The sequence below is a fragment of the Asparagus officinalis genome, chromosome 3, assembly GCF_001876935.1.
Source record: "Asparagus officinalis chromosome 3, Aspof.V1, whole genome shotgun sequence".
Taxonomy (NCBI): domain Eukaryota; kingdom Viridiplantae; phylum Streptophyta; class Magnoliopsida; order Asparagales; family Asparagaceae; genus Asparagus; species Asparagus officinalis.
This window is the reverse complement of record NC_033796.1, coordinates 2,073,275-2,097,056: the sequence shown is the minus strand read 5'-3', so window position 1 is coordinate 2,097,056 and position 23,782 is coordinate 2,073,275. Positions and strand designations below refer to the sequence as shown.

Below are 23,782 nucleotides of genomic sequence, written 5' to 3'. Positions count from 1 at the left end.
CTATGATTCTTCTGAAGAAATGGACGTGATATAGAGTATTGCTTGTCTATTTTCATTCATAGTAACACGAAAGCGGGGAAGTGAACATTGATTTCAAGCCAAAAAAGGAGTCCTGCCCTCCTGCCGGCAATCCAAATTACCCAACTTAACCATTGTTTAGCTTTCGGTGATTAAATTGCTTGCAAAAGAGTTGAGAAAAAAAAAAATCCCCAAGTAAGCGCCGCCCATACAACTATTAAGCCTAACTTTACTTTGTACTGATAATAATAATAATAGTTCCTTGCCGTTCGTGTGCCCACTCTATACACGTCGACTGATCACATTGGAAAATTAGGCATGACCTACATCTAGCATCATTTATAATTTGAGGTACGGATTTTGTTTACTTTTGTACCATTAGAGCATCTCCAACCCAACGCCAAAAATCCAAACTGACGCAAATCTTTCGTCAAAACTTCCTCCAACCTAATGACAAAGTTAGCGCTATTTTAAAGCGCTGCTACAGTGTTGCGCCAAGAATGACGCAACACTGTAGATATGGAGTTTTTTCCCCTCCAAATTTGCCCTAAAAGTTTGTTATAACAAATCAAATATTTCAACCATATCTCATTTTATCCATCATCTTTCCCATTTTATTCTATTTAGTTTTTTTTTTATTTTTTTGCTTTTGTTTTTTATATTTGTATTGATAATATATATTATTTTAAACTAACTATTATAATGAAGTTAGAGTATAAAATAATTATTAAAATAAAATTCAAAAATAAAAAAATAGATAATTTAATCCAAACACTTAAAATTTTATAATACTAGAACCAAATGAAGAAATAAGAAAAACTTACGTTTAGATAAGAAAAACTTACACTTAAAATTTCATAATTATTTAATTTGTTAAATATTTTAAACAGATAAAAATGTTAAAAGATAAGAATAATAAAAGAAATATTCTTTTTGGTATAAAATTTGATGTAAATGGGTTAGAGATGGAATAGTGATTTGGTGTAAAAACTACGTCATTTTGAGTTGGAGATGCTCTTAGCAGCCATAGAGACATTCTAACTGGATCCCCCCACCCACACACACACTAAGCAGCTGATTAGTTTGTCGTGGAGAGGCGCGCCACGTTCACTAGGATGATGATGATGATGGTGAAGCAAGAGGTAGTGATATGATCAGCATCCCATAAACCGAGGAACGCGAAGGCAGTAAAGGTCGTAGTTGATGCTCTGAAATCAAAACCCAAATCCGATATTAACGTCCATATAAGAATCTGATTTGACATCTGGATGGATATTTTGTGAGTACAAATCTTACTTGGTCTCTGATGAACTCTTTCGACCGGACGTGATAATTTCTACATTTAAATTTAAATTGACGTAGCCTTTAAATCCCACCCAGCTCCTCTCCGTGTAGATAAAAACAGTGAGCGCAACAACCATATCCAAATTAAGCTAGGCAGTGCATACAGCTTATCGATCTAAAAAAATAGTTGAATCACCAAAATGTGATCTTCAATCGTCTCAAACACGATCCGATCGTCACAAAACCAATATGTTTAATCCAAACACAGTTAATTTGCTACATTGTAAACTTTGGTCAAAAAAAAATAATGCTACGGGCATCTCGCAGCAGCCTCCCATAGCCTAGTATCCTTCCTTTTTATTGTTCAAGAAATATTGAAGTACACCCCCAAAATAATTGAGAAATATCAAAAACACCAAATGCTTGAAATTTGGCTCTCTAACAAGCTAATGCCGCAGAACCTTCAGCCTCAGATTGATACACAAAAAGGAATTTTTCTGTTGCTCACATAAAGTCATAGTCATCTACATCATCATAATGACCAGCAGCAACATCATCATCGGGCTTATCCACATGAAGTTGCTTCTTCTTTCCACCTGTGCAACTCAAACAATAATTAACATGTAGGCAGCGGTTAATTATCGAGTGCAGATTCTATTAGAACACCCCCATAGATTGGGTGATCTATATCATTCACGGGTGATCAAGGGGTTAGTTAGGGGGGTGTCCTGATAGGATCCTTATGCTTGACTACTCAGTGAATAAGGAGCATGCAATTTACTGCAAGATAATACTCAATTTTTCTACCTTGCTTTTTCTTCCCAGCATTAGCTTCTTTCTCTGCTTTGAGTTTTTCATTTGCGATTGCAGTAATTGATGAAGCTACATCTTTTGCATCTGCTGCTTTAACTGAAGTGAGAGAAAGCTTGATTACAGCTTTGACAAGGCCTATGTAGTGAAAACTCTTCTGTGCCACGAAGAAATGAGTAAGATAAATTGATCAGAGCCGGTAGAGGAATAACACTAGAAAGCAGAGTTCCGATCAAACCTCAAAAAATAGTGTTACCTCATATGGCCGAATCTTATGGGAAAGGAGCTCAGCGTACTCCAAGAAGTCGCTTTCTGATTTCGGAATAAAATTATCCAGAGATTTTTCATCACCTTTCTTAGCAAATAATTCTGCCGTTGCCTTGTAATCAGCTTCCTCCACAAGTCTGCAACGAAATGTATAATATCAGCTGGAGGACAGTTCCCTCAAAGGAAGCTGTATGTTTTATTCCAGCTCCTTCACTGTTAGTTGCAATAGTGGTGAAAACAATGAAGTAGCGGAGAAAGAAAAGAAAACAACTTCTCCAGTCACCATTCTAAGTTTTTAAAGAATTTGTAGTTGCCTTCTCCACATTCATGTGTGAAGAGAACCATTTGCTGAGGAAATTTTTAAAAACATTTTCTCCTGTATTATTTTGTAAACAAAGGTGATACAGACTTCTTTTCTTTCACTATTTCATTGGAGGGCAGAAGCAGTTGAGAGGGGGAAAGGGGTTGGGGGGGATGACGCAGAGAAAGTAAGGTTATCCTTTGTAGTAGCAGCTTCATGAAAGCTCCAAAAATAAGCTCTAACAGGAGAAAGACAAATTGTCAAGTGCATATACCTCTGTTGCCGAAGTTTCTCTGCAACAGGATCTGCAAGAACTTGGTCAGCTACCTCTGTTGCCTTTGCTTCAGGTTGCTTTGTCTTTTTTCCTGCAGACTTATTAGCAGGTTTTGCTGTTTTTTCTTCTTTAGGCTCTTGTTTGGGTGCCTGTATCAAAAAAAATTCATATGACATTCATGATACAACAACTTATCCATCAAAATGCCCTGATCCTTAATTCCTCAAATTCAATACTCAATTACATAGCTATCTCCTTGGCAAGCTATTCTAAAACAACAGCCCCTCTCTGCTGTTCGATCAGCTAAAATTTTAAGTCACGTGATGCAAAACTCATGTTTGATGCGTATGCCAGACACGCATTAGACATGATACGGCTTCATGTTTGATGTGTCCATACTCTTAGGCTACAACTCATGCGAGTTAATGCAACTTAAATAATGAATTATCATGAATTTCATCATTCAAAGGTATGCACTGAGAACCCTTCATTGACCCATTAGTTTTAATTTGAGTTACAACTTATAAGTGAGGAGCCATTATATATAAGTAGAAGCAATGAAAGTTTGACTGAGCCAACATATTGAAAAATGAGTTAATCCAGCCCATGTTCAGTGCTGCTCAAGTTGCATGACGTAGCGTCTAAAGAATAATAAACAGGCTATGCAATTTCACCAACAATGCAAAATATGATTAATTGAACATAGCAACAAGCTATCTTCCATCCGGTCTGTGCACTAGTATGTTCTTCCATACAAATCAATTCCACGCCTTTAAGTTCTATTCAGAAATAGTGATTCTCCTTTCATATTGTATTGCAAACTTTACCCTGAGACTGACCTGACTAACCAGTGCACTATAACATGACACTTTCTTACATATGCACTACAGAAGCAGTCACCTAAAACTATTGCACATCTCACTTAAATGTTTACTAATGCATAATCTACTGTTATGAGTAGGCATGACTGGGATGAAAACTAAACAGAAAACTAACAAATATTTATTAAAAAACTGAAAACCCAGAAGACAATTGATATAAATAATAATAACAAAACAAGCCTGAAAACATAGGATTAAAGGTGGCCAGGGGTAACAACACTCTTTATATTTTTCTACTAATATGTCATACCTATTTCATCTGAATACAAGCCAAACAGGCTTTAAGCCCTGTGATTCTCTGAAATACGCATATGAGATAGATTCTATCTAATGCCTAGATTAGGTAGGAAATTCCGTAGAAAAGAAAATAGAGACCCAACATTCTCAGCAGGATTACCTGTTGAACAAAGTGAAAGGACCCGAAAGGAAAAAAATTCAAGATGGGCAAACAAACCCAAGCAAAGTATTTCACTAATTTAATAATATTTTACACTACACTACAAGCACTCATGCACCACCCACTCTCTTAATTTTTCAAACCAACACGAACCACACACACATCTCAAATTTTCTCGCACATGCACACAAGTTTCACTGGCACTAACCCACTTATATAGACTTCATGAGCCGCCTATTCTTGAGCCGGACTGTTAAGCCAAAAATATCTGACTTGAAAAGGAGCCAATCAATTCATGGCAGTTAATAACCAACTTAAACGGGTTGGTTAAATTACCAACTTATGAGGTTGGTGATGAACACAGAGTTAGATGACTCGGTGGTGACTCTTACACTCCCCATCAAGACCGACTTCCCTAGTCACAAGCCTAAGTTGATTTTTGAACTCTGCAAATTTTAAGGGAGTTAAATGCTTTGGTGAGTATATCTACTACTTGTTCGTCTGTCTTGATCGACTCTAGTATAATCTCATCCTGATTTTTCTCTCAAGAAGAATTGATGAAATTCAACATGCTTCATCATCGCATGGAAAACAGGATTCACCGCCAATCAAACTGCAGATTGATTACCACGATGTAAAGCGATGTAAAGCAACTAAGTAGTTTATAGGCTGATGTAGATACTCTAACAACTGCAGACACCATATGCTTTCCTAAGCTTCCATTGTTACTAACCTGTACTCCGCTTCTATGGTTGACAGTGATATAGTTGGTTGTCTTTTGTGACACCAAGTTATAGCTGCGGAACCAAGACTGAAAACATAACCAGCGGCAGACCTTCGAGTATTGTGTTCCTTTGACATACCTTAGAATTCTTCGAACAACTTCCAAGTGACGCTTTTTAGCTTCTGCATGTACTGGCTTACTATTCCAACGACGAATGCAATGTCTGGCCTTGTCAGAATTAGATAAATAAGAATTCCAACATATTAACGATACATGGTAGGATCATCTAGAGCCTTCCCCTCATGCACACAGAGCTTGGTATTTATCTCCAACGGTGCTGAGACTAGCTTGAACTTGGTCATCCCGTATTTGATTAATAAATCCTTTGCATATTTATGTTGGCAGAGAAATAAACAGTCTTTGATATTATCTACTTTAAGGCCAAGAAAATGTTTCAGTTCTCTAAACTCCTTCATTTGGAATCGGATTGAGAGGTTTTTCTTTATCCTTCGAATTTCTTCTCCGTTATCCCCTATGATGATCAGATCATCCACATAAACGAGTACAATTGTAGGTTTGTTATCATTTTTGTTGACAAACTTGAATCCGCAGAAGCAACAGAATATCCGCTTTGAACAAAAAATTTAAGAATCTTTCCATAACATGCCCTCAGTGCTTGCTTGAGCTCAAAAAGAGCCTTTTTTAGCTTGCAGACATACTCTATCTTGTCCTTACCTTCAAATCACCTAGGCTGTTCCATGTAAATTTCTCTATCTACTTCACCACGGAGGAATGCATTCTTCACGTCCATTTGTCATAACTTCTAGGCTATACTGGCTGGCATAGCTAGAAAACTCGTACTGTAGTTATTTTTGCATTGCTGAGTGTTATGGTGATCCCATTCAATAAAATATGATTCATTGCCAAACAGTGAAATAGTAAAAACTCATCATATACTCTATTACAAATTGGCAGCCAAGACTGACACACTTCCCAACATGGCCGACTGAACTCGTCGACATCCCTTCATGTCGACACGAACGATGGTACTTGTCGTCTCTCCCTATCAAAGATGACTCGCCAGCAAGTCCACACGACCACCCATCGACTCGCCAGACACCTCACGAGGACGACTCAGAAAGGCATTGCTTCCTAGGGAAGCCAAAGGGTTATCTTCCATTACGAAGCTTATCCATACTGACATATCCACATCATACTTGAAACGTGACAGGCATCATCACACCTCGGGGCTCGTTAGCCCACATCAATTGTCAGCCTACGTGGGTACTGACACGCTGCCGATCACTCCCCAATCGAGGCCGAAGTGATCCTCTCTTCGGTCGTCAGCCGACACCTGTAAAGCAGAGGTTGACTCAGCTGTCAGTCCACACTGTTTCTAGCTGACACCTGTAAAGTGGAGGCTGACTCAGCTGCCAGCCCACACTTCGCCACTGCCCTTCTGTGCTCGGCCGAAGTGACTAATCTACCACTTATGCATTGAGTATAAATATAGGTACTATTCACCTTTTAAAGAGGAGATTAATTCAAAATAAAAAACGAGTGGGAGAACTCTAAGTTCTGCTGTTTTTCTCTCACTCAATTTTATTATCTAACTTGATCGACGGAGGTACAACGGAATTGGAGTTTCTCCCACTCGAAATAAAAAAAAAACATAAGGAGTTTCTACATGTGCAGATTGTTCAGTAACCTCAATTCAAGAACCAGACATAAAGTCAGAGAAGAAGGTGATCCCCTCATCAATCTCATCTACCTCATCGGAATTATCCTACCCTGGATACATACGACTGTTTGATCATATAAACCATCGACAGTTTGGCGCCCACTGTGGAGCCTCCTCTCTTTTTCGAGAAGATATGTCAGGTTCTGAACAAGGGCATGATCGGTCTCATCCTGTAGCTCGACCTAGAAGTTATGTCACCCAAGCTAAATGGGGCCCGAAGTTGTGTCACTCAAGCTAAGCAGAAAATGGTTTTGACTGAGAGGAATCGACATTGTCCTCTTCCTCTGCACTCTATAGCCTTAGCAACCATTTTGGGGAGTATTTGCCAATTATCCATCCACAGGATGGTCGAGCTCCCTTCAACCTTCAAAGCTTCCTCGAGGAAACCACATTGGTTGCCCTTTTAGAGAAAACCACTCTGACTCCTGGTTGTCTTTTAGAATGAACTGCTCCAGCTTCTTGATTGCTAAATCTTCAGAATAGCCAAGCGGAGTTTAGAGTTGAATCACCCGGAGAACGCCTCCTCCCCTGGAGTAGCCTCTTGCCTCATAGCCTTCAGATCTCAAGGATGTGGAAGAATTGCCTAGTATCATCTGGTCGTACCGCACGACCCACAAGAACTCAACTGGAGAGACTCCATTCAAGCTAGCATATGGCGCCGAGGCAATCATTCCCGTCGAAGTAGGCATACCAACCATTCAACTACAACACTTTGATAAGGATATGAATTCAGAAGGACTTCGGGTCAACCTTGACCTCCTTGACGAGATCCGAGAGAACGCTCCGGACCCAAGTCACCAATCAGTAGCGAATCGCCCGTTGTTATAACAGCAAAATCCGACCAAGGAAATTCAATGCTGGCAACCTCGTCCTCCGCAAAAGCCGCTTTCGACTGAGACACTTGGCGAGGCAAGCTAGCTCCCAAGTGGGAAGATCCTTACACAGTCCTAGAAGAGCTGCGAGCCGGCACCTATCGACTAAAGGCCCCAGACGGGAGAGCTTTACAACATCCCTAGAACATCGAGCATTTGAGACGATGTTTTCAATAACTGTAAATTTTACTTAGTTTTAATGAAATTCTTATTGAAACTAACCCAATTGTTGTCTCGCACTCCTGTAGTGCGATCCAATGCAGAAATTAAAAGCTCTTAGTGTCTTTTCAGTAGTAAACCAAATGCACTAACCGTATGGTCGACTCCCACAGTTGTCTCTCGACCATTATGAGGATCCTGAAGACCCAAGCGTTTATATAAGACCTAGGCACCCAACCTCAGGGTTGTCATTTTTACTATTTTGCTCCCAGGGCGTCCCTCTGTAGGGCGAAAGACCTAGTCAACTTCAGTAAGTCCTAGGCACAGTCTCAGAGTTGTTAAAAACCTAGTCAACTTCGGTAAATTCTAGGCATTCAACTTCAGTTGGATATTAAGCCATTGGTACATTTTTAGGAATAAACTCAAGACACTAACCATATGGTCGACTCTCACAGTTACCTCTCAACCATTATGGGGATCCTGAAGACCCAGGCGTCTACGTAAGACCTAGGCACCCAACCTTAGGGTTGCCATTTTCATTATTTTTCCCCCAGGGTGGCCCTCTGTAAGGCGAAAGACTTAATCGATTTCAGTAAGTCCTAGGCACAACCTCAGAGTTGTTAAAGACCTAGTCAACTTCAGTAAGTTCTAGGCATTCAACTTTGGTTGGATATTAAGTCATTGATACCTTTTCAGGAATAAACCCAATGCACTAACAATATGATCGACTCCCATAGTCGCCTCTCAACCATTATGAGAATAACAAAAACCCAGGCGTCTACATAAGACCTGGGCACCCAACCTCCGGACCAAAAACTCATGCGTCTACGTAAGACCCGGACACCCAACCTTCAAGTTGTCACTCTGTCGAAAAGCCCTTAGTACCATCACGGGTAAACTCAGGGCATGGAGTTCATATGTTCGGTTGTCTTCGATAAAGAGACTTAGGCAATCTACCTGCTATTTCTCATCGATAAGACTCAGACATCTCGCCCGTCATCAACGTTACATGAGCCAATCGTCTCGACCCTTCAACAGTTGGGTCGTCTCAATACGGCCGACTCATAACAATCAACACTTGTTCCAATCAAAACAAAGCTACAAGATACCAAAGCAAAGCAAAGAACAAGGAATAAAAGAGGACAGACTCCAAGACGAGCAGAATCAATCTTTATTCTAACAAAGTGAATTACAAAACTTTTTTTACAATATCCATGTCTAGTTATAAACAGGCATATAAAAAAACGATAGCGTAAAAAGAGTACAAATACAAGCCCCTAAACCTCTCGACGAGATCCGAGAGTAGGACTTGGAAGGCTCTCAACGGCAATGGAGTCCGCAAAAGCTTCAGCGAAAACAACTAAGGAAGCGGGAGAATTTTCTTCAGGATCATCCCGTGGCTCGTCATCGCCCCCAACGTCAAGCGCTGATCCATTCCACCTCCACTCTCCATGATCTCCTCCAACAGATCAATGCAACAAGAGACACGATCAGGCTAACGACGATCAAGGGAGGGAAGAGAGCTAGATAGGCGCAGCGAAGCGAGATAGTCGACACTGGCCTTACAAGTCAAGGCTATCTCAATTTTACCTAAGGGGCCATGACGCCACTCGTCGATAACCTCCTTTCTATGTTACCCCAAATCTAGATGAGCAAGCCGACCCTCCAAGTCCTTGACAATCGTCGCGGACGCTGGAGTCGATCGCTCCTCAAGGTCCCGCCTCAGCTGCTCGATCAAAAGACGGCTCGATTGAGCGTCCTCCTCGACCGCCTCCTTCAGGCACCTCTCGGACTCGACCTCCCCGGCCAAAGCGGTCAGTCGGTCATCTCACTCAGAAATCCCTTGTTGTAGACGGCCGACCTCTCCCTTCAATTAGGCCACCTCCCGCTGAAGATCATCAACAGAACCCAAGTGCTTGGAAACTTGGATTATGTAGCCTGTCAAAAGCCTATCATTTTCGTCCAGCTCCCGCCGCCAGACGTCCTCCCTGCCTATCAGTTTAGCCTCTAAGGCAGCAATGCTCTTCTCTACTTCTTCCTTAGTCGACTTCTCCTAGGCCTGCTCTGCCCGCTACTCCAGGGAGGAGTCATGCATATGTTCAAACCGGTTGAGCAATGCTTGCTCCAGTAAAGCCCCCCGAACTAAGTAAGCCTGGAGGGCCTGATGTATGCCAGCACTTGGCATCTCCCTCAAAATCTTCTTGTTCTCTGGGAGGGCGAACTGACAAACGACTGCGAGTGGTGCCGTAGCTGACCCCAAGATCGAGGCCTTAACGTCCAAAGACATTTTCGACACGAACGTATCGTAATCAGGGAATTTGCTTCTAGGCGAACAGTGCCTCCATGGCACTCCCACAAACATCGCCTTCGCCACATCCCAAGATTCGGGGGTAACCTCCGAGATATCATAGCGTCATGGCTAGAGCCTCTCGTCAGCACCATTCTCCTCATGATCTGGCGGAGGCACCGCTCGCCCTTCGACATTGTCATCCGCCCCAACAGGCTCCTTATCGGGACGACGAGACGACTCGAGCATAGAATTAGGGCCAGTTGTGTCTCCAATCTGGGTCCTAGTTTCGACAGCCTCGACTACTGGGGCCATCGTCTCCCCGCCAGAAGAAGACTCATTTACCAGCCCCACATTACTCGAGCAATCAACTTAGGCAACCAGTGGACTCCTCTCAGCTGACTAAAGCTCCACTACCGAGTCGACCTAGGCTCTCCTCTCGGCCCTCGTCCAATTCAGAAGCAATTTCGACCGCTCGAGGCATCAGGCCGACCGCCTCCTCGAGGTCGAGGATTCCTCTCAATTTCTTTTGGGGTCTGGCGATGGAGCCTGACACCTCGTCCCTTGTCCCTTTTGCGATTCTTCGACCGAGGGAGAGTCAGAAGACTGGCCCTCATCCGATCGTCAGTGGAGGACAAAATCATGGACACACTCGTCGCTCAAAGAGACACCGTGTCAAAAAGATTGCTCTTCTCCCATGACCCAGCATAGGAACGAACCTTTTCCAAGTCCTTCCCCTCCTGAGCACTAAGGACGACCAGTCTCAACGCGTCCCTGGTCACCTTAGGCTAATTTGAGCAGGCGAAAATGTTATCGGCACCATATACCTACACATACCGCTCCCTCCAGTCCTTGTTCGACTCCAAAGTATAAGAGAAACCACGGTAATGGTAGAAGTAGTGTGGGTCCTTTTCGACCGACTCAACACTGATCAGATGCCCAAGCAGCCTCATGCTCGGCCGAACCCCGACATGGTGGAAAATGACGAAGAAGGCCACCAAAACCCTCAACGTACTTAGGGAGAATTGAGAAGGGGTAACCCCTAAGGCGACAAACACATCCCTAATAAAAAGGTGAAGGGGCGACTGTAGACCATGCTCCAAATGAACAAGATACAACGACACTCGATTCTCGCCATGGCTATACATCGGCTCGTCGCTGTCTGGCGCCGCTAGTGTGAAAGTCTTGGGGATATCATAGAGCTTATAAAGCTACTCAAGGTCATCCATGTAGATCCTCGAGCGAATGGGCAGGAGAAGAGCGATCTTCTACTCATTACGACCAGTGGTCGAAGCTTGAGAAGCCATTGAAAGTTTTTCTGCTTAAAGTCTAAAGAAACGTCGTAGATTTTTCAGAGCAAGAGTTTGTAAAGAAATCTTCTCAGCCCCTAGCGAGTTATGTATAGTCTCCTGGAAAGACACGTGGACTGACCTGAGAGGATGCAGTGTTTCGAAACAAACGGATGAGATCCATCTCGGAATCTCAAACGGTTCACTTGGAACACGAAGCGACACCTCTTTATTACTCCACGCCTCAACACTCGAAAATCGGAGCGCCTCCTACTAACTCCATGACGCTTTGATTCTTGAAATTTAATCATGGCCGTTGGTTAGGAATTAGATCTGGCGGTTCAAATTTACGATGACATCAGCCAAGAAAAGTGGAGCCATGGCAGTTAAGGAGGAATACACGATAACGTCAGCCACGTCAGTTGGAAGAAACTTTTCAGTTTATCGTCCTAAGTAAACTCACACTGGCCCAAAGCCCATATCATTTCACTCGGACTCGTCTCAAACTGACTCCCAACGAAAGGGGTCAATTGTTATAGTGATCCAATTCGATAAAATATGATTCATTGCCAAACGGTGAATTAGTAAAAACTCATCATATACTCTATTACAAACTGGCAGCCAAGACCGACATGGTTCCCAACATGGCCGACTAAACTTGTCGACATCCCTTCATGTCGACACGAATGACGGTACTTGTCGTCTCTCCCTATCAAAGACGACTCGCCAGCAAGCCCACACGACCACTCGTCAACTCGCCAGACGCCTCACAATGATGATTCAGAAAGGCCTTGCTTCCCAGGGAAGCTAAAGGGTATCTTCCATTACAAAGCTTATCCATACTGACATATCCACATCATACCTGAAACATGATAGGCATCATCACACCTCGGGGCTCGTTAGCCCACATCAATTGTCAGCCCAGGTAAACACTGACACGCCGTCGATCACTCCCCAAAAATATCAAGGCCGAAGTGATCCTCCCTTCAGACGTCAGTCGATACCTGTAAAGCAAATGTTAATTCAGCTGCCAGCCCACACTTTGCCACCATCCTTTTGTGCTCAGCCAAAGTGACTAATCTACCCCTTATGTACTGAGTATAAATACAATTACTATTCGCCTTTTAAAGGGGGGTTAATTCAAAATAAAAAAACATAAGGAGAACTCTAAGTTTTGATGTTTTTCTCCCACTCAAGTTTATCATCTAACTTGATCATCGGAGGTACAACGGGAGAACAATCCCTGTCCTCTCACGAGTTTCTATATGTGCAGATTGTTCAGCAACCCTAATTTAAGAACTAGACATAAAGTTAGAGAAGAAGACGATCCCCTCATCAATCTCCTCTACCTAATCGGAATTATCCTACCCTGGATACATACTGATTGTTTGATCATATAAACCATCAACACTTTGGCTGCGGCAACTTGTTAATTACGTGTTACGGTCTTCATGCACTCTTCCCAGAAGCGTACTGGTACATTCTTAGCATACAACATACTTCGACAAATTTTTGTTAGGTGTCGATTCTTTCTCTCAGCCACTTCATTCTATTGTGGAGTGCACAGACATGTCAACTGCCTCCGGATCTTGTGCTCTCAACGATGGTCAATGAACTTGTTGAAAGTGTATTCTCCTCTATTATCTGTTCGTAAGCATTAGGTCTTCTTTCTAACTGTTCCTTTAACTTCTTCTCGAAACTCTTTAAATTTTGAGAGCATCTTAGATTTCTCTTTTAGAAAATATACACGGACATACCTAGAGAAGTCGTCAATAAAAGTCACCATGTATTGCAATCCACTAATCGATGGTTGCTTCACTCGGCTAAAAACATCCGAGTGCACAAGCTTCAAACGCTCCTTGGCTCGATACTCTAACTCTTGATAACGTCGTTGATGTGCTTTTCCATATTGACAAACAATATTACAGAAAATGTTAGACGGACTAAGCGTTCCAGGGCCTAGCGCGTAGACGCCTAAGTGTACACCAAGCATTTGACTATTTTTTATATTAAATAATTATAATAATTAACAAAAATATGAATCACATAACTTGATCTATTAAGTACTAACATCAATTTAGTCTTCTCTCCTATATCTAAAATTGAACAATATTTTAATCTTAATTATTAATTAACCAGATTAACTAAAATTAACTAAATTAAACCATGAATAAAATTGAACTAAAATTCAACAAGATAAAACTAAAATTAACTAAAATTAGAAACGTTGAATAAGATTGAACAAGATTAACTAAATTAAACTAATTAATTAAACTAACTTGAACAAGATTAACTAAATTAAACTAATTAATTAAACTAACTTGAACAAGATTAACTATTTAGTCTTCTCTAAGTTCTCTTCATAAATATTAAACTAGAATTGAACGAGATCATTATTAACTAAATAAAAAAGAGAAATTTTAAAAATTTACCTTGAAGAGAAGAGAAGAGATTAAGCCATGAATCGTGATGGTGGCAGTAGTTGCCGACCTGTGAAGGGTGCAGGGGTTCGCCAAGAGGGGTGGTCGAGTTCGTTGAGAGGGAGGGGTGGCTGAGGACCTGAGGTGGTAGCGATGACTACGGGGGTTCATGGAGGGAGGGGGTGATCAGGCTTATCAAGGAGGGATGGCTGTGGTGCGAAGCAAAGGTGGTAGTAGCGACTACAGGGGTTCGTCGAGAGGAGGGAGGAACAGTGGTGTTAGGGTTTTGAGAGATCGGGTCGAGTGAAGTGAATACAAGAGAGAGAGAGAGAGAGAGAGAGAGAGTTTAAGTTTTAATTTAAGTGAAGCGGGTAGGGTTTGGGTTATGGGTTTGGGCTTTTAAATGGCCTTAGGCTGGGTTTTAACTTAATATTGTGGGGTTTTTTTGTTTCAAAAGCTAGATAGCCCGCTTAGGTGCGTTGCGTAGCCCTAGGCGGCGCCTAAGCAGGACCGCCGCCTAGATTAGGCGCTTCAACGAAATCTAGGTGGCCAAAACTCCGCTTATACCTAAGCGTCCGGTTAGAGCGCTTTTTACAACAATGCTGACAACTGGCACATACGGTGTCATTTTGAACCTCCAACTAAGGAAGAACTTTCACTATTGATTTCTCCATCATAACTTGAGATTATGATAACTCACTTGCCCTAATCTTGCATGCCAAAGATCAACAGTCTTAATCTTTCGAGTCTAATCTATGTATGCAGATTCAACCGACATCACGTAGATAGACTCTAGCGTTTTCCCTTCCATAATTAGTTCCCCTGCAAGCTTTAAGCTGCGATACACCTTGACATCATCTTGTCCAAACACTATAATTGCCAGATGATGTCAACTATGAGACAAATAAGACGAAAAAGAGATTCTTCTTCATATCTGGAATGTGATACACATTCTCCAACTGCACTTCTAGTGGACTAGAGCGTAGCGTGATCACTAAGTTGCCAATGTGAGTGATTGGTAATCTGGTAGTATTAGCGATAATTACTTCTCGTCTTTCTCGATACTCAGACCTTTAATAATTTCTCATTGTATCTAGTTATGTAATTGGAGCAACCAGAGGCCACGATTCAATCATCGCTATATTTGACTCTTATATCCATAAGTGTTGCAGATATATTCTCTAATTCAACCGTAATAAATCTAAAGGCTATTTCATTCTCCTCTTCTTTCAGAACTAATTCTTCTTCTGCAGTGGCCATAGATGCTTGGGCATCCCAAGCATCTTCAATGCTCAATTGAGAGTTGCTTGAGGTTGAAGTGTTACCTTCTACTGGTTGTCTTTTGTAGTGACAATCTCGTACAAAGTGTCCTCGCTTGCAACAATTGTAGCATCCTCCTTCCTGCTGTCAAGCTTAATGATCACCTTGCTCTTTTTCTACCATACTCTAGTTTGTCATCCTCTTCCTCTACCGGTGCAGCTGCTTATGAAATCCGTCTTTTCCAAACTGCAAATTGGATTGCTCTTGCCGTTAGCTTTTGCTGCTGAAGAGAGCTTCATCTTGATTTATGATGGAAACATCGGTCAGTTGCTTAACCAATGTTTCTTATGCAACTAATAGATTTTCTAAGTCCAGAATAGATGGTTCAACTTCCCACCAATAACCAGCTATAAGCCCATGATACTCATGTCTCTAGCCTTGCATGCTTATTCTCCTCATTCTTATTTCAGGGATTTTTAAATCAGTGTCAAATTAAGCAATATCATGTCAAATAGTGTTCGATGCTGACAGACCCGAGGAGCTGATGCAAAAGGTGCCTGAGGGACACTATTTGACGTTGCGTGAACGGACTACCGATGCAGCACTGACGGATAACCAACGTCAGGAGATGAAAAAGCCCGACTTTCTATTAGCTAGGAAACAGCGTTGAGAGATATCCCCAAGAGATAGATGGAAACCTCGGACTTCCACCCCTAAGACCAGGGAAATAAAGCAATCTCAACTCTCCAGAAACATTGCATATGCCCTTGCTTAAGGGGGTTCGTGGAGAACTTGTGCAGTAGCCCTGATTTATATTCATGAATCTCTCGAGCATCAGTAATCACAAAACTCATTCGATCTGGAGAAAGAGTACACGCAAAGACTCTCTATGGCGTGTGGGTCGGGCATCCCTCAAATGTCTCCGAAAGACTTCATCCACCATCCGCTTTACGGCGAGACAACGCTTTCCTGCCTTAATCTCCTTTCTTTATGGTTCACTGTCCTTCTGGGTGTTGTAGTCTCGGCTGCCACTTTGGTACAAAAGTTCTTGTCTTTTAAGGTAGAGCTCGCATGAATGTTCTCTTAGTTTGTTAACCATATTAGTTTCTTGCAGCACCAATAATCCTAGCTCATCTCCAGTAAACATGAGTAGCCCCTGGGACTTTTAATATCACGAGCACGAAATTCTTACCGTTCGACAACCTGTTCACAATCCCCGCAGGCGCAACTCCAACTTCACAACCCAGGCGCGACGAATACACACAGACGAATTGCAGTTCGAAGAGCCACTCCGACGCGTCTTCTTGACTATTTGTAAGCAAAGTGACAGGACCCATGGAGTCTGAATCACCAATATGTGTCAGTAGATCCGCCATTGTAACGTAATCCTACTTTTAATATTACCCAATGTATGCATGGTCCCTGACCAACAGCCTTCACTAACCCAGATGTCAGCGACTCCAACTTCACGAACCACCGAATACTACCTACACATGAAAGGCGTGCGTACGAAAATACAACCGGACAGGGTGTTCCGCCCCTGACTGCACGTGTTGAGAAGACCCAAAAGAATGGGGGTTGGGGGGGGGGTCAGAGGGGATGGGGGAAATAACCAGAGAATAGATTCGTTAGAGTTAATAATTTTATTACGACGACACTGGCACGAGGGCACGGTCGATGCGAGCGCGCGCGGGGGGGGTCGGGGAATGTCTCCTCATCACAGACGACACACTGGGCGACAGGGCATGCCTCGCCTCGGCAAATTTTCTCACACGCACAAGTGGTTTACTTGCACTCATATATAATAGTTGTTGTAGCCGCCAGGTTCTTGAGTCTGTGGTAACGTTAGAGGGGCGGGGGCCGCCAAAAGAGAGTGGCGGCACCTGACACGAGGACCAAGTCAAGTGGAGGGGGCGTGAGAGAGACTCTGTAAGAGTGCGAGGGAATCAGCCGGAAGGGGGCTGACGACAGGGGGAGGGACGCAGCCGGGTGGCTGGGGAGCGTAGGGGGAGTGTATGTGTTTGACGCGGGTACGAGGGTGACCGGAGGGGATGTACCGCGGAGAGCGGGATGGATGGGGGCAGGCGGCTAGTCGTGATGGTAGGGTCGGGAGCCGGTGGTTGGGGGGGAGGGGGGCGGGTGGAGCGAGCAGTGTGAGGAAGCGAGAGAGAGAGAAACAGGTGGGCGCGGGAACATGTGAGCGAGGGCGAAAGTGAAAATCTCAGCAGCAATGCGCCGGTGACACTAATCCTATCAACGGTGTTCTAGAAGGCATCTACGAAAGACATTGTCAGAGCATTAAACTGTGGCTAAAGCGCTAAAACTGTCTTAGGCACGAATCAAAGGAGAGCAACGAGTACTGCCGGGGAAGCTCATCTTGCCCACAGTGTGCTGGTGCACAAACAAGCTACTCAAAGCATATCATCGCACACACATATACGCAACTAAATAAATTACGAGTAGAGCGCTAGAGAAAAGGGGGACCAACTAAAGAAAACAAATTCAGGAAAGAGAAGCCCTGTTATCTGGTCTGTCGTCGTCCGGATGGATTGTGGCCGTCGACATCGTTATCATCGCGTCTCGTCGATCGGGCACACACTTTGTGCTGCGCGCGTGTTCAGAGAGACTAGGAGAGGCGGGTCAAGAGCTCGTCGATGCCGTCCCTGTTAAAAAGAGAGTGGGGGGTGCGACGTTATTAATACTACGGATCCAATAACAACAAGGCACATGCTTCCAAGCAAAGGTGAAGGAAGCATAAAGGGGAGCTGTAGTCCGAGGGAATATTTTAAGAGGGGTGATCAGAGGTATACTAGTCTAACTAAAACCGACGGAAGAATTGCAAATTTCTCGTGCTAGAGTGGCTAATAGTCTCGGAAAAGTGCACATTTACCAAACTGTACCGCTCAGTGGGGCGGAAGACCCAGTGGTGGCGGGGTCGACGACCGGATGAGGCGGCTCCATTCAACAATTAACACAAGGGAAATTAAGGGGGGGCGGGAGATTACAGTTCAACGGTAAAACCTCTACATCGGCAGAATGATTGAGGGCGTAGTATGCCGAAGGTGCATCGTCAAGATTGTAGGGGGACATTTAGGAAATGCAGCCTCCTCTCATCTGAAAGATATCAGAGACATCTTCCACACCGATAGCGTCCGTAAAACAATCGACTCAAGCAAAAATCTATTCCAACAGTCTTGAAACTCTTGATCATCAATGATCTCCCCTCGTCTCCAAATTGAAACAAATAATCTACTCAAGCTAAACATTAGAAGTGCAAACTAGAATTTTACTGTCCTATGCTTTAGGTAGGTTTGACCGTAGTCAGAAGAAAAAATGTGAAAGAGCTAACGTTACGCCAAGCAGGTTGAGAATATGCCCAAGAGGATAGATGCTGAAGAACCTCGGGAGTCTCACCCTAAGAAAGGGGAAATAAAGGCAACTTCAACTCTCAGAAACAATTGTGCATATTCCCTTGCTTTATATTCATGAATTGTGCATATTCCCTTGCTTTATATTCATGAATTGGCTCTCGAGCATCAGTAATCACACATCATTGAATCTGGAGAAGAGTACAGCAAACGTGCTCTATGCTTCTTTTGGTGGGTCGGCCATTCAAATGTGCTCCGAAAGATCTTCATCCACCATCGTCTTTAAGGCGAACATCGCTTTCCCTGCCTTTATCTTCCATTTTCTTAGGGGTTCACTTTCCTTCTGTGGTGTTGTAGTCTCGGCTCCACTTTGGACCTACAAAAGTTCTTGGTCTTTTAAGTAGGACTGCATGAATGTGCTCTGGTAGTTGTGGTTGCACCCATTGAGTTTCTTGTCAGCACCAATAGAGTTCGCTAGCTCCATCGTAGTAACATAGTATACTTTTAATATTCACCACGCAAGCTTAGTCCTTGACCAACCTGTTTCACAATCCCGGATTGTGCGCGAACTCCAACTTCACGAACCCACGAATACTACTACACACGAACAAGTGCTAGTATGAAAAGAGCCAGCTCCGGACCGCGTGCTCTGATACTATTTGTTGAACAAAGTGGAAGGACCCATTGAGTTTCTTGACTGCACCAATAGTGTTCGCTAGATCCGCCATTGTAACGTGATATACTTTTAATATTTACCATGTAAGCTTGGTCCCTGACCAACAAGCTTCACTATCCCAGATTGTGCACGAACTCCAACTTCACGAACCAACGAATACTACTACACATGAATAGGTGCTGGTACCAAAAGAGCCAATCCCGGACAGTCCGCCCTGATACTACTTGTTGAAGAAGGACCCAAAAATAATTCAAGATGGGGAAATAAACCAGAGCAAAGGATTTCGTTAATTTAATAATATTTTACACTACACTGCAAGCACTCATGCACCGCTCGCTCTCTTAATTTTCCTCACCACAACACACACTACACACTCATCTCAAATTTTCTCTCACACGCACACATGATTCACTTGCACTCACTTATATAAACTTCATTAACCGCCTATTCTTGAGTCGGTAACTGTTAAGCCAAAATAATCGACTTGAAAAAGGAGCCAATCAATTCATGGCGGTTAATAACCAACTTAAAGGAGTCAGTTTAATTACCAACTTACAAGGTCTGTGATGAACACCGACTTAGATGAGTCGATGTTGACTCTTACATTACCAAATTACCAAATGGAATGACAGCTGCTAGTCATATGTAGGTCTTACCTTTGGTAGGTTTGTGCATGCATTTTTAAGAAGGCAATGAAGAGAACAAAATTATGATTCGTGAAAGTGAAAAATGCTCAGGAGCAATGCTCAGACACATGAATCCTATCAATGTTTTAGAAAGCCATCTACAAAGATCATTTCAGAGCACTTAAATTTAAAGCGTTCAAACTGTTACACGGATATCAAAAGTGCTGAAGATATGGCCGGAGAAGTCATTGGCCCAAACATGTGGCTTCTGGTGCACAAACTAGCTACTCAAAGCATATTCATCACAACATATAGCAACTAAAATATATTAACTAAAGCCTAAAAAGGACAACTAATAGAAAACAAATTCAAAAAGGAAAGCACCTGTTTAGGTTCTTCTTCGTCTTCCCATGATTCCTTCACATCTTCATCATCTGCATCTTCGTCATCCCACACACCTTTTGGCTGCTCCTTTTTCAAACTAGGGAGTGACGGTTCAAACTCTTCATCCTCTAAAAAAATTGTGCATGGTTATAATACTAGGAGATCAGATAACAAAGAAAGGAAATCTTCCAAGAAAGTGAAGTGAAGCAGTAAAAAGTATATCCGAACATATTTAAAGGCATCAAGGTAACTATGTCTACCTAAAATAACTCGTAGGAGTAACTGCAAATTTTCTCGTGCTACTAAAGTCTCTGAAAAGTGCACATTTGATAAACTGTACCTCAGGTTTGATCTAAAGATACCATGTCCACACCATAGCTCCATTCAAAATTAGACACAAGAAATGTATAGATTACAGTTCAAAAAACTCTCTACAATCCAGAATGTTGATGCTATACCAATGTCTCCAAAATGTAACATTTAGGTAAACTGCAGCTCTCCTCTCATCTAAAGATACCATTTCCACACCATAGCTCCGTAAAAAATATCACACAAAAGAGCTTATTCCATACAGTTTGAAAACTCTTTATCATCCAAAATTCCCATGTCTTAAATTGAAACAAATTAATCTACTCAAGGTAAACATTAAAGTGGAAAATAAATTTTACTTCCCTATGCTTAGGGTTAGGTTTACCTAATGCAGAAAGAAAAATTAAAAACTACAGATTAGCCTACCTGGTCAATTCATAAAATTTTTTATTCTAACCGCGGTTGAACCTCATTTTTTACAAGAAGAAAATGTAACTGAAGGACTCGTGGATAGTTGCCTAATGCAGAAGACTAATACAAATACAGATCTGCAAGGGGCGAGTATGTATGATAATCAAAGTAGGACATCACATTAGCGACTTACAACCGAGATAACCTCAAATAGACTAACATGTTGCTATAGTTTATTTTTTAATCCAATCTCCATTTTTTTTCTCTCCGTTTCTAGCTGTTCCCACCCCCTTTCTCGAGTGCTATACAAATAAGATGAGTAGTTACACAGACTCTTTCCTTTGCCAAAAATCTATGAGATAGGGTCTCCTAATTACTATAGCCAATCAAGTCAGGAACAACTTCCTCTTATTATTGTTGGCCCATCATTTTTCTTAATTGTTTGTGGGTTGAGGATAATATCTTTATAGTGCACTCTAAGAAACTTATGGTTAACCACAGTAAAACCGATATAGTGAAGTATCGGGTTTCGGCAATTTCACTCTAAGATGTGAAATACAGAACTCATATTAGCCTGTGAAAATTTACTGACAAAATATCAATGTGAGCGAGATACTAGCATCTGTACACTAGCTGCACTTTGTTGATCATTTGAGGAGACAAAGCAGGAGATCCTTTACATTTATGTAAATCAAGCTGATACTGCCAAGATGTAAGTAAATATTTTAACTATCTAATGCCAGAGATTGCATGATCTTAATCTGATCAATAATGCTTCCCGAGATACATATATTGTGTAATTCCAAGATGTTATCGCAATGTCACATAAGTAAAAGCTATTCACTGAAATGTAAGATACCACACATTTCCCAGAAATGTGTGCATCATGTTGATTGAACATTTCATTTTTTCACTTAAATGACATACGAACCGGGTTTTGGTCAACCAACAACAAACAAACAACAACAACAACAAAAGGCTTTATCCCATATATTTGGGAACTACTACATGAATCATATGTTTTTGTTAACCAATCCAACTGCAATAAGGGTTTGCAAAGTTGTAATACTTTTTTATCTGGGGAAAGTGTGGTCAATACATATATAATATCACTTATTCTACCGCACTTTGCAAGTGAGAAAAAAAGGCTTACAGGAGAAAACTGAGTCTATAAACTATAACGAACCATAAATTAAAATGTACTTAGCTCAACAGCACAGTAGTTGAGCGTCATGAACAGAAAACAAAAGTTCATCATCCAAATTTAAGTTTGGGCTTACAACTGCAAATTTTAGTACGTATAATTAAGCATTAAAACTTACTCAGCGATTACTCTCTTTAAATAACATGGGCCCTTATGATACTTTATTTCCAATATAAAATCACATATCTTTTGCAGGAATCTAATTTGCATGAAGAACATACTCTTCTGCCAATAGCAAAATCCAATCTTTCTCAAACAGTAAAACCAACAACAAGCACCATCGGGCATAAACTTAGGAGAATAGAACAACCAGTTACAAATTTTCACTTACCCCAATCCGCCATCTTTCTCTTTTATTCTCTTCTCTAAATTACCAGTGGCTTCAAAGACCTTAAGAAGGGCGCGAGGACAACTCTAATTGAACTCCCTGTAAACAAAACGCAGATAGAAAAGGAATTGCACCAGCTTTTCGATTAAAAATCTGAATAAGATAAAGGTTGGGAATCAAGGTTTAATGAATTAATAAAGTGATTCCACAAAAGTTAAATCTCAAGTGAAGGTGCAGATTTAAGGACATTGGATCGAATTTGAAACCTGACAAGAAAATCCTAATCTTTTCAATTCCTAATTAGGCTTCTACTGGAGCTTCAGCTGTATACAACCCTGGATAAGTGGTGGAGGCATGTCATATTGGAGCCATATTAGGAGTCATAGGGCCTGGGCTCCCTCCAATCTATATGTTAAGAACTCGAACATAAAGCATACACAATAAAGTAAACACACTATAGTTCAAATACTCATCATATCCTTTTCTTTAATCGTAAAGCGAAAGTGAAGAGCGAAGTAGAGGGCATCCAAATATTCATTTCAAGTGGTGAGGGCTTTAGTGCAAGTCCCCATGAACTGATTTTGCTGGTGGTTTTGGCGCCACCATAAAGCGCTTATGCTAATTTACCCCTCAAATCTACCACTTTTATCCTTTAAAATCCTAGATGTTTTGCTAATTAACCCTTCAATTATCTTGAATCCGAGTTAAAATAAAACTCAATTATATCCAATTGAGTGTTAAATCCATGTCTGCTTAAACCTTTTCAAGCGCTTACACAGCCGGCTTTGGCCGCATGACCTCAATTCATGTAAATGATCAGTCCCAGAATTTTCCTCTTACAAATCAGCCCCAACCCTAATAAAAGAGAGTTAAAAAAAAACCCTAAAAGTTTCCGACTTGTTCATCACCGTCAAAAACTAAAATCGAAAACCAAAACATAAAATTCGTCCAGATTAGAAACAAAAACTGACCTTTTTATTTATAATGATTTTGCCGCCTATACGTCAGCCCTTGGCGTCAACGTCTCTTCTTCTCGCCGTCAGAGGATTGGGATTTTGACCGATCGATTACTTGATGAGCAGGGATTTTGGCGAGTCGGCTTTTAACTGCAGTTTTTTATTTTTTTTAATAAACAATTCTAAACGGATCTTTAATGTGCCGGCCAATTTGGGCCTATTTTATTTGTCATTGCAGGCCCAGTCCAATGTACCCCCGTGACTCCAAACTTTCAAAATTAAAAAGCCCGCTCATTGTTCGGAACGACCTCAAATCTGAATACCTCACTCCCTCCCTTTGCTAATAATTCTCACCGGAAGAAAACGATCTAAGGTACAAAATTCATTCATTTTTAATTGCTCATCGCTTTGTTTTCTTCTTTTTAAGTGCTCTAGCCCTTTATTTCGATCTACGCTCGAGCTTCTTTTTTTTTTTGTTTCCAGGATGTCCTCAGGACCTCAGCTGCGTATAACCTGAAAGAACTAAAAAAATCCAC

At 41.8% G+C, this 23,782-nt stretch overlaps 1 protein-coding gene across 2 annotated transcripts; it reads right to left on the bottom strand.

The window, feature by feature from the left end:
• On the bottom strand, window positions 1,479–23,392 carry LOC109832615 (eukaryotic translation initiation factor 3 subunit J-like). 2 transcript variants are annotated; one of them, XM_020399986.1, is made up of 7 exons: window positions 23,262–23,392; window positions 22,294–22,389; window positions 20,039–20,166; window positions 2,955–3,103; window positions 2,369–2,516; window positions 2,110–2,266; window positions 1,479–1,898 (listed from the first exon to the last, which is right to left on the bottom strand). In XM_020399986.1, exons 2-7 carry the CDS (start codon window positions 22,304–22,306, stop codon window positions 1,807–1,809), a joined length of 687 nt encoding a protein of 228 aa, XP_020255575.1. In that variant the 5' UTR covers window positions 22,307–22,389; window positions 23,262–23,392; the 3' UTR covers window positions 1,479–1,806. The 2 variants fall into 2 exon arrangements, with proteins under 2 accessions (XP_020255575.1, XP_020255574.1); XM_020399985.1 differs by having other exon boundaries at window positions 2,110–2,269; window positions 23,262–23,389.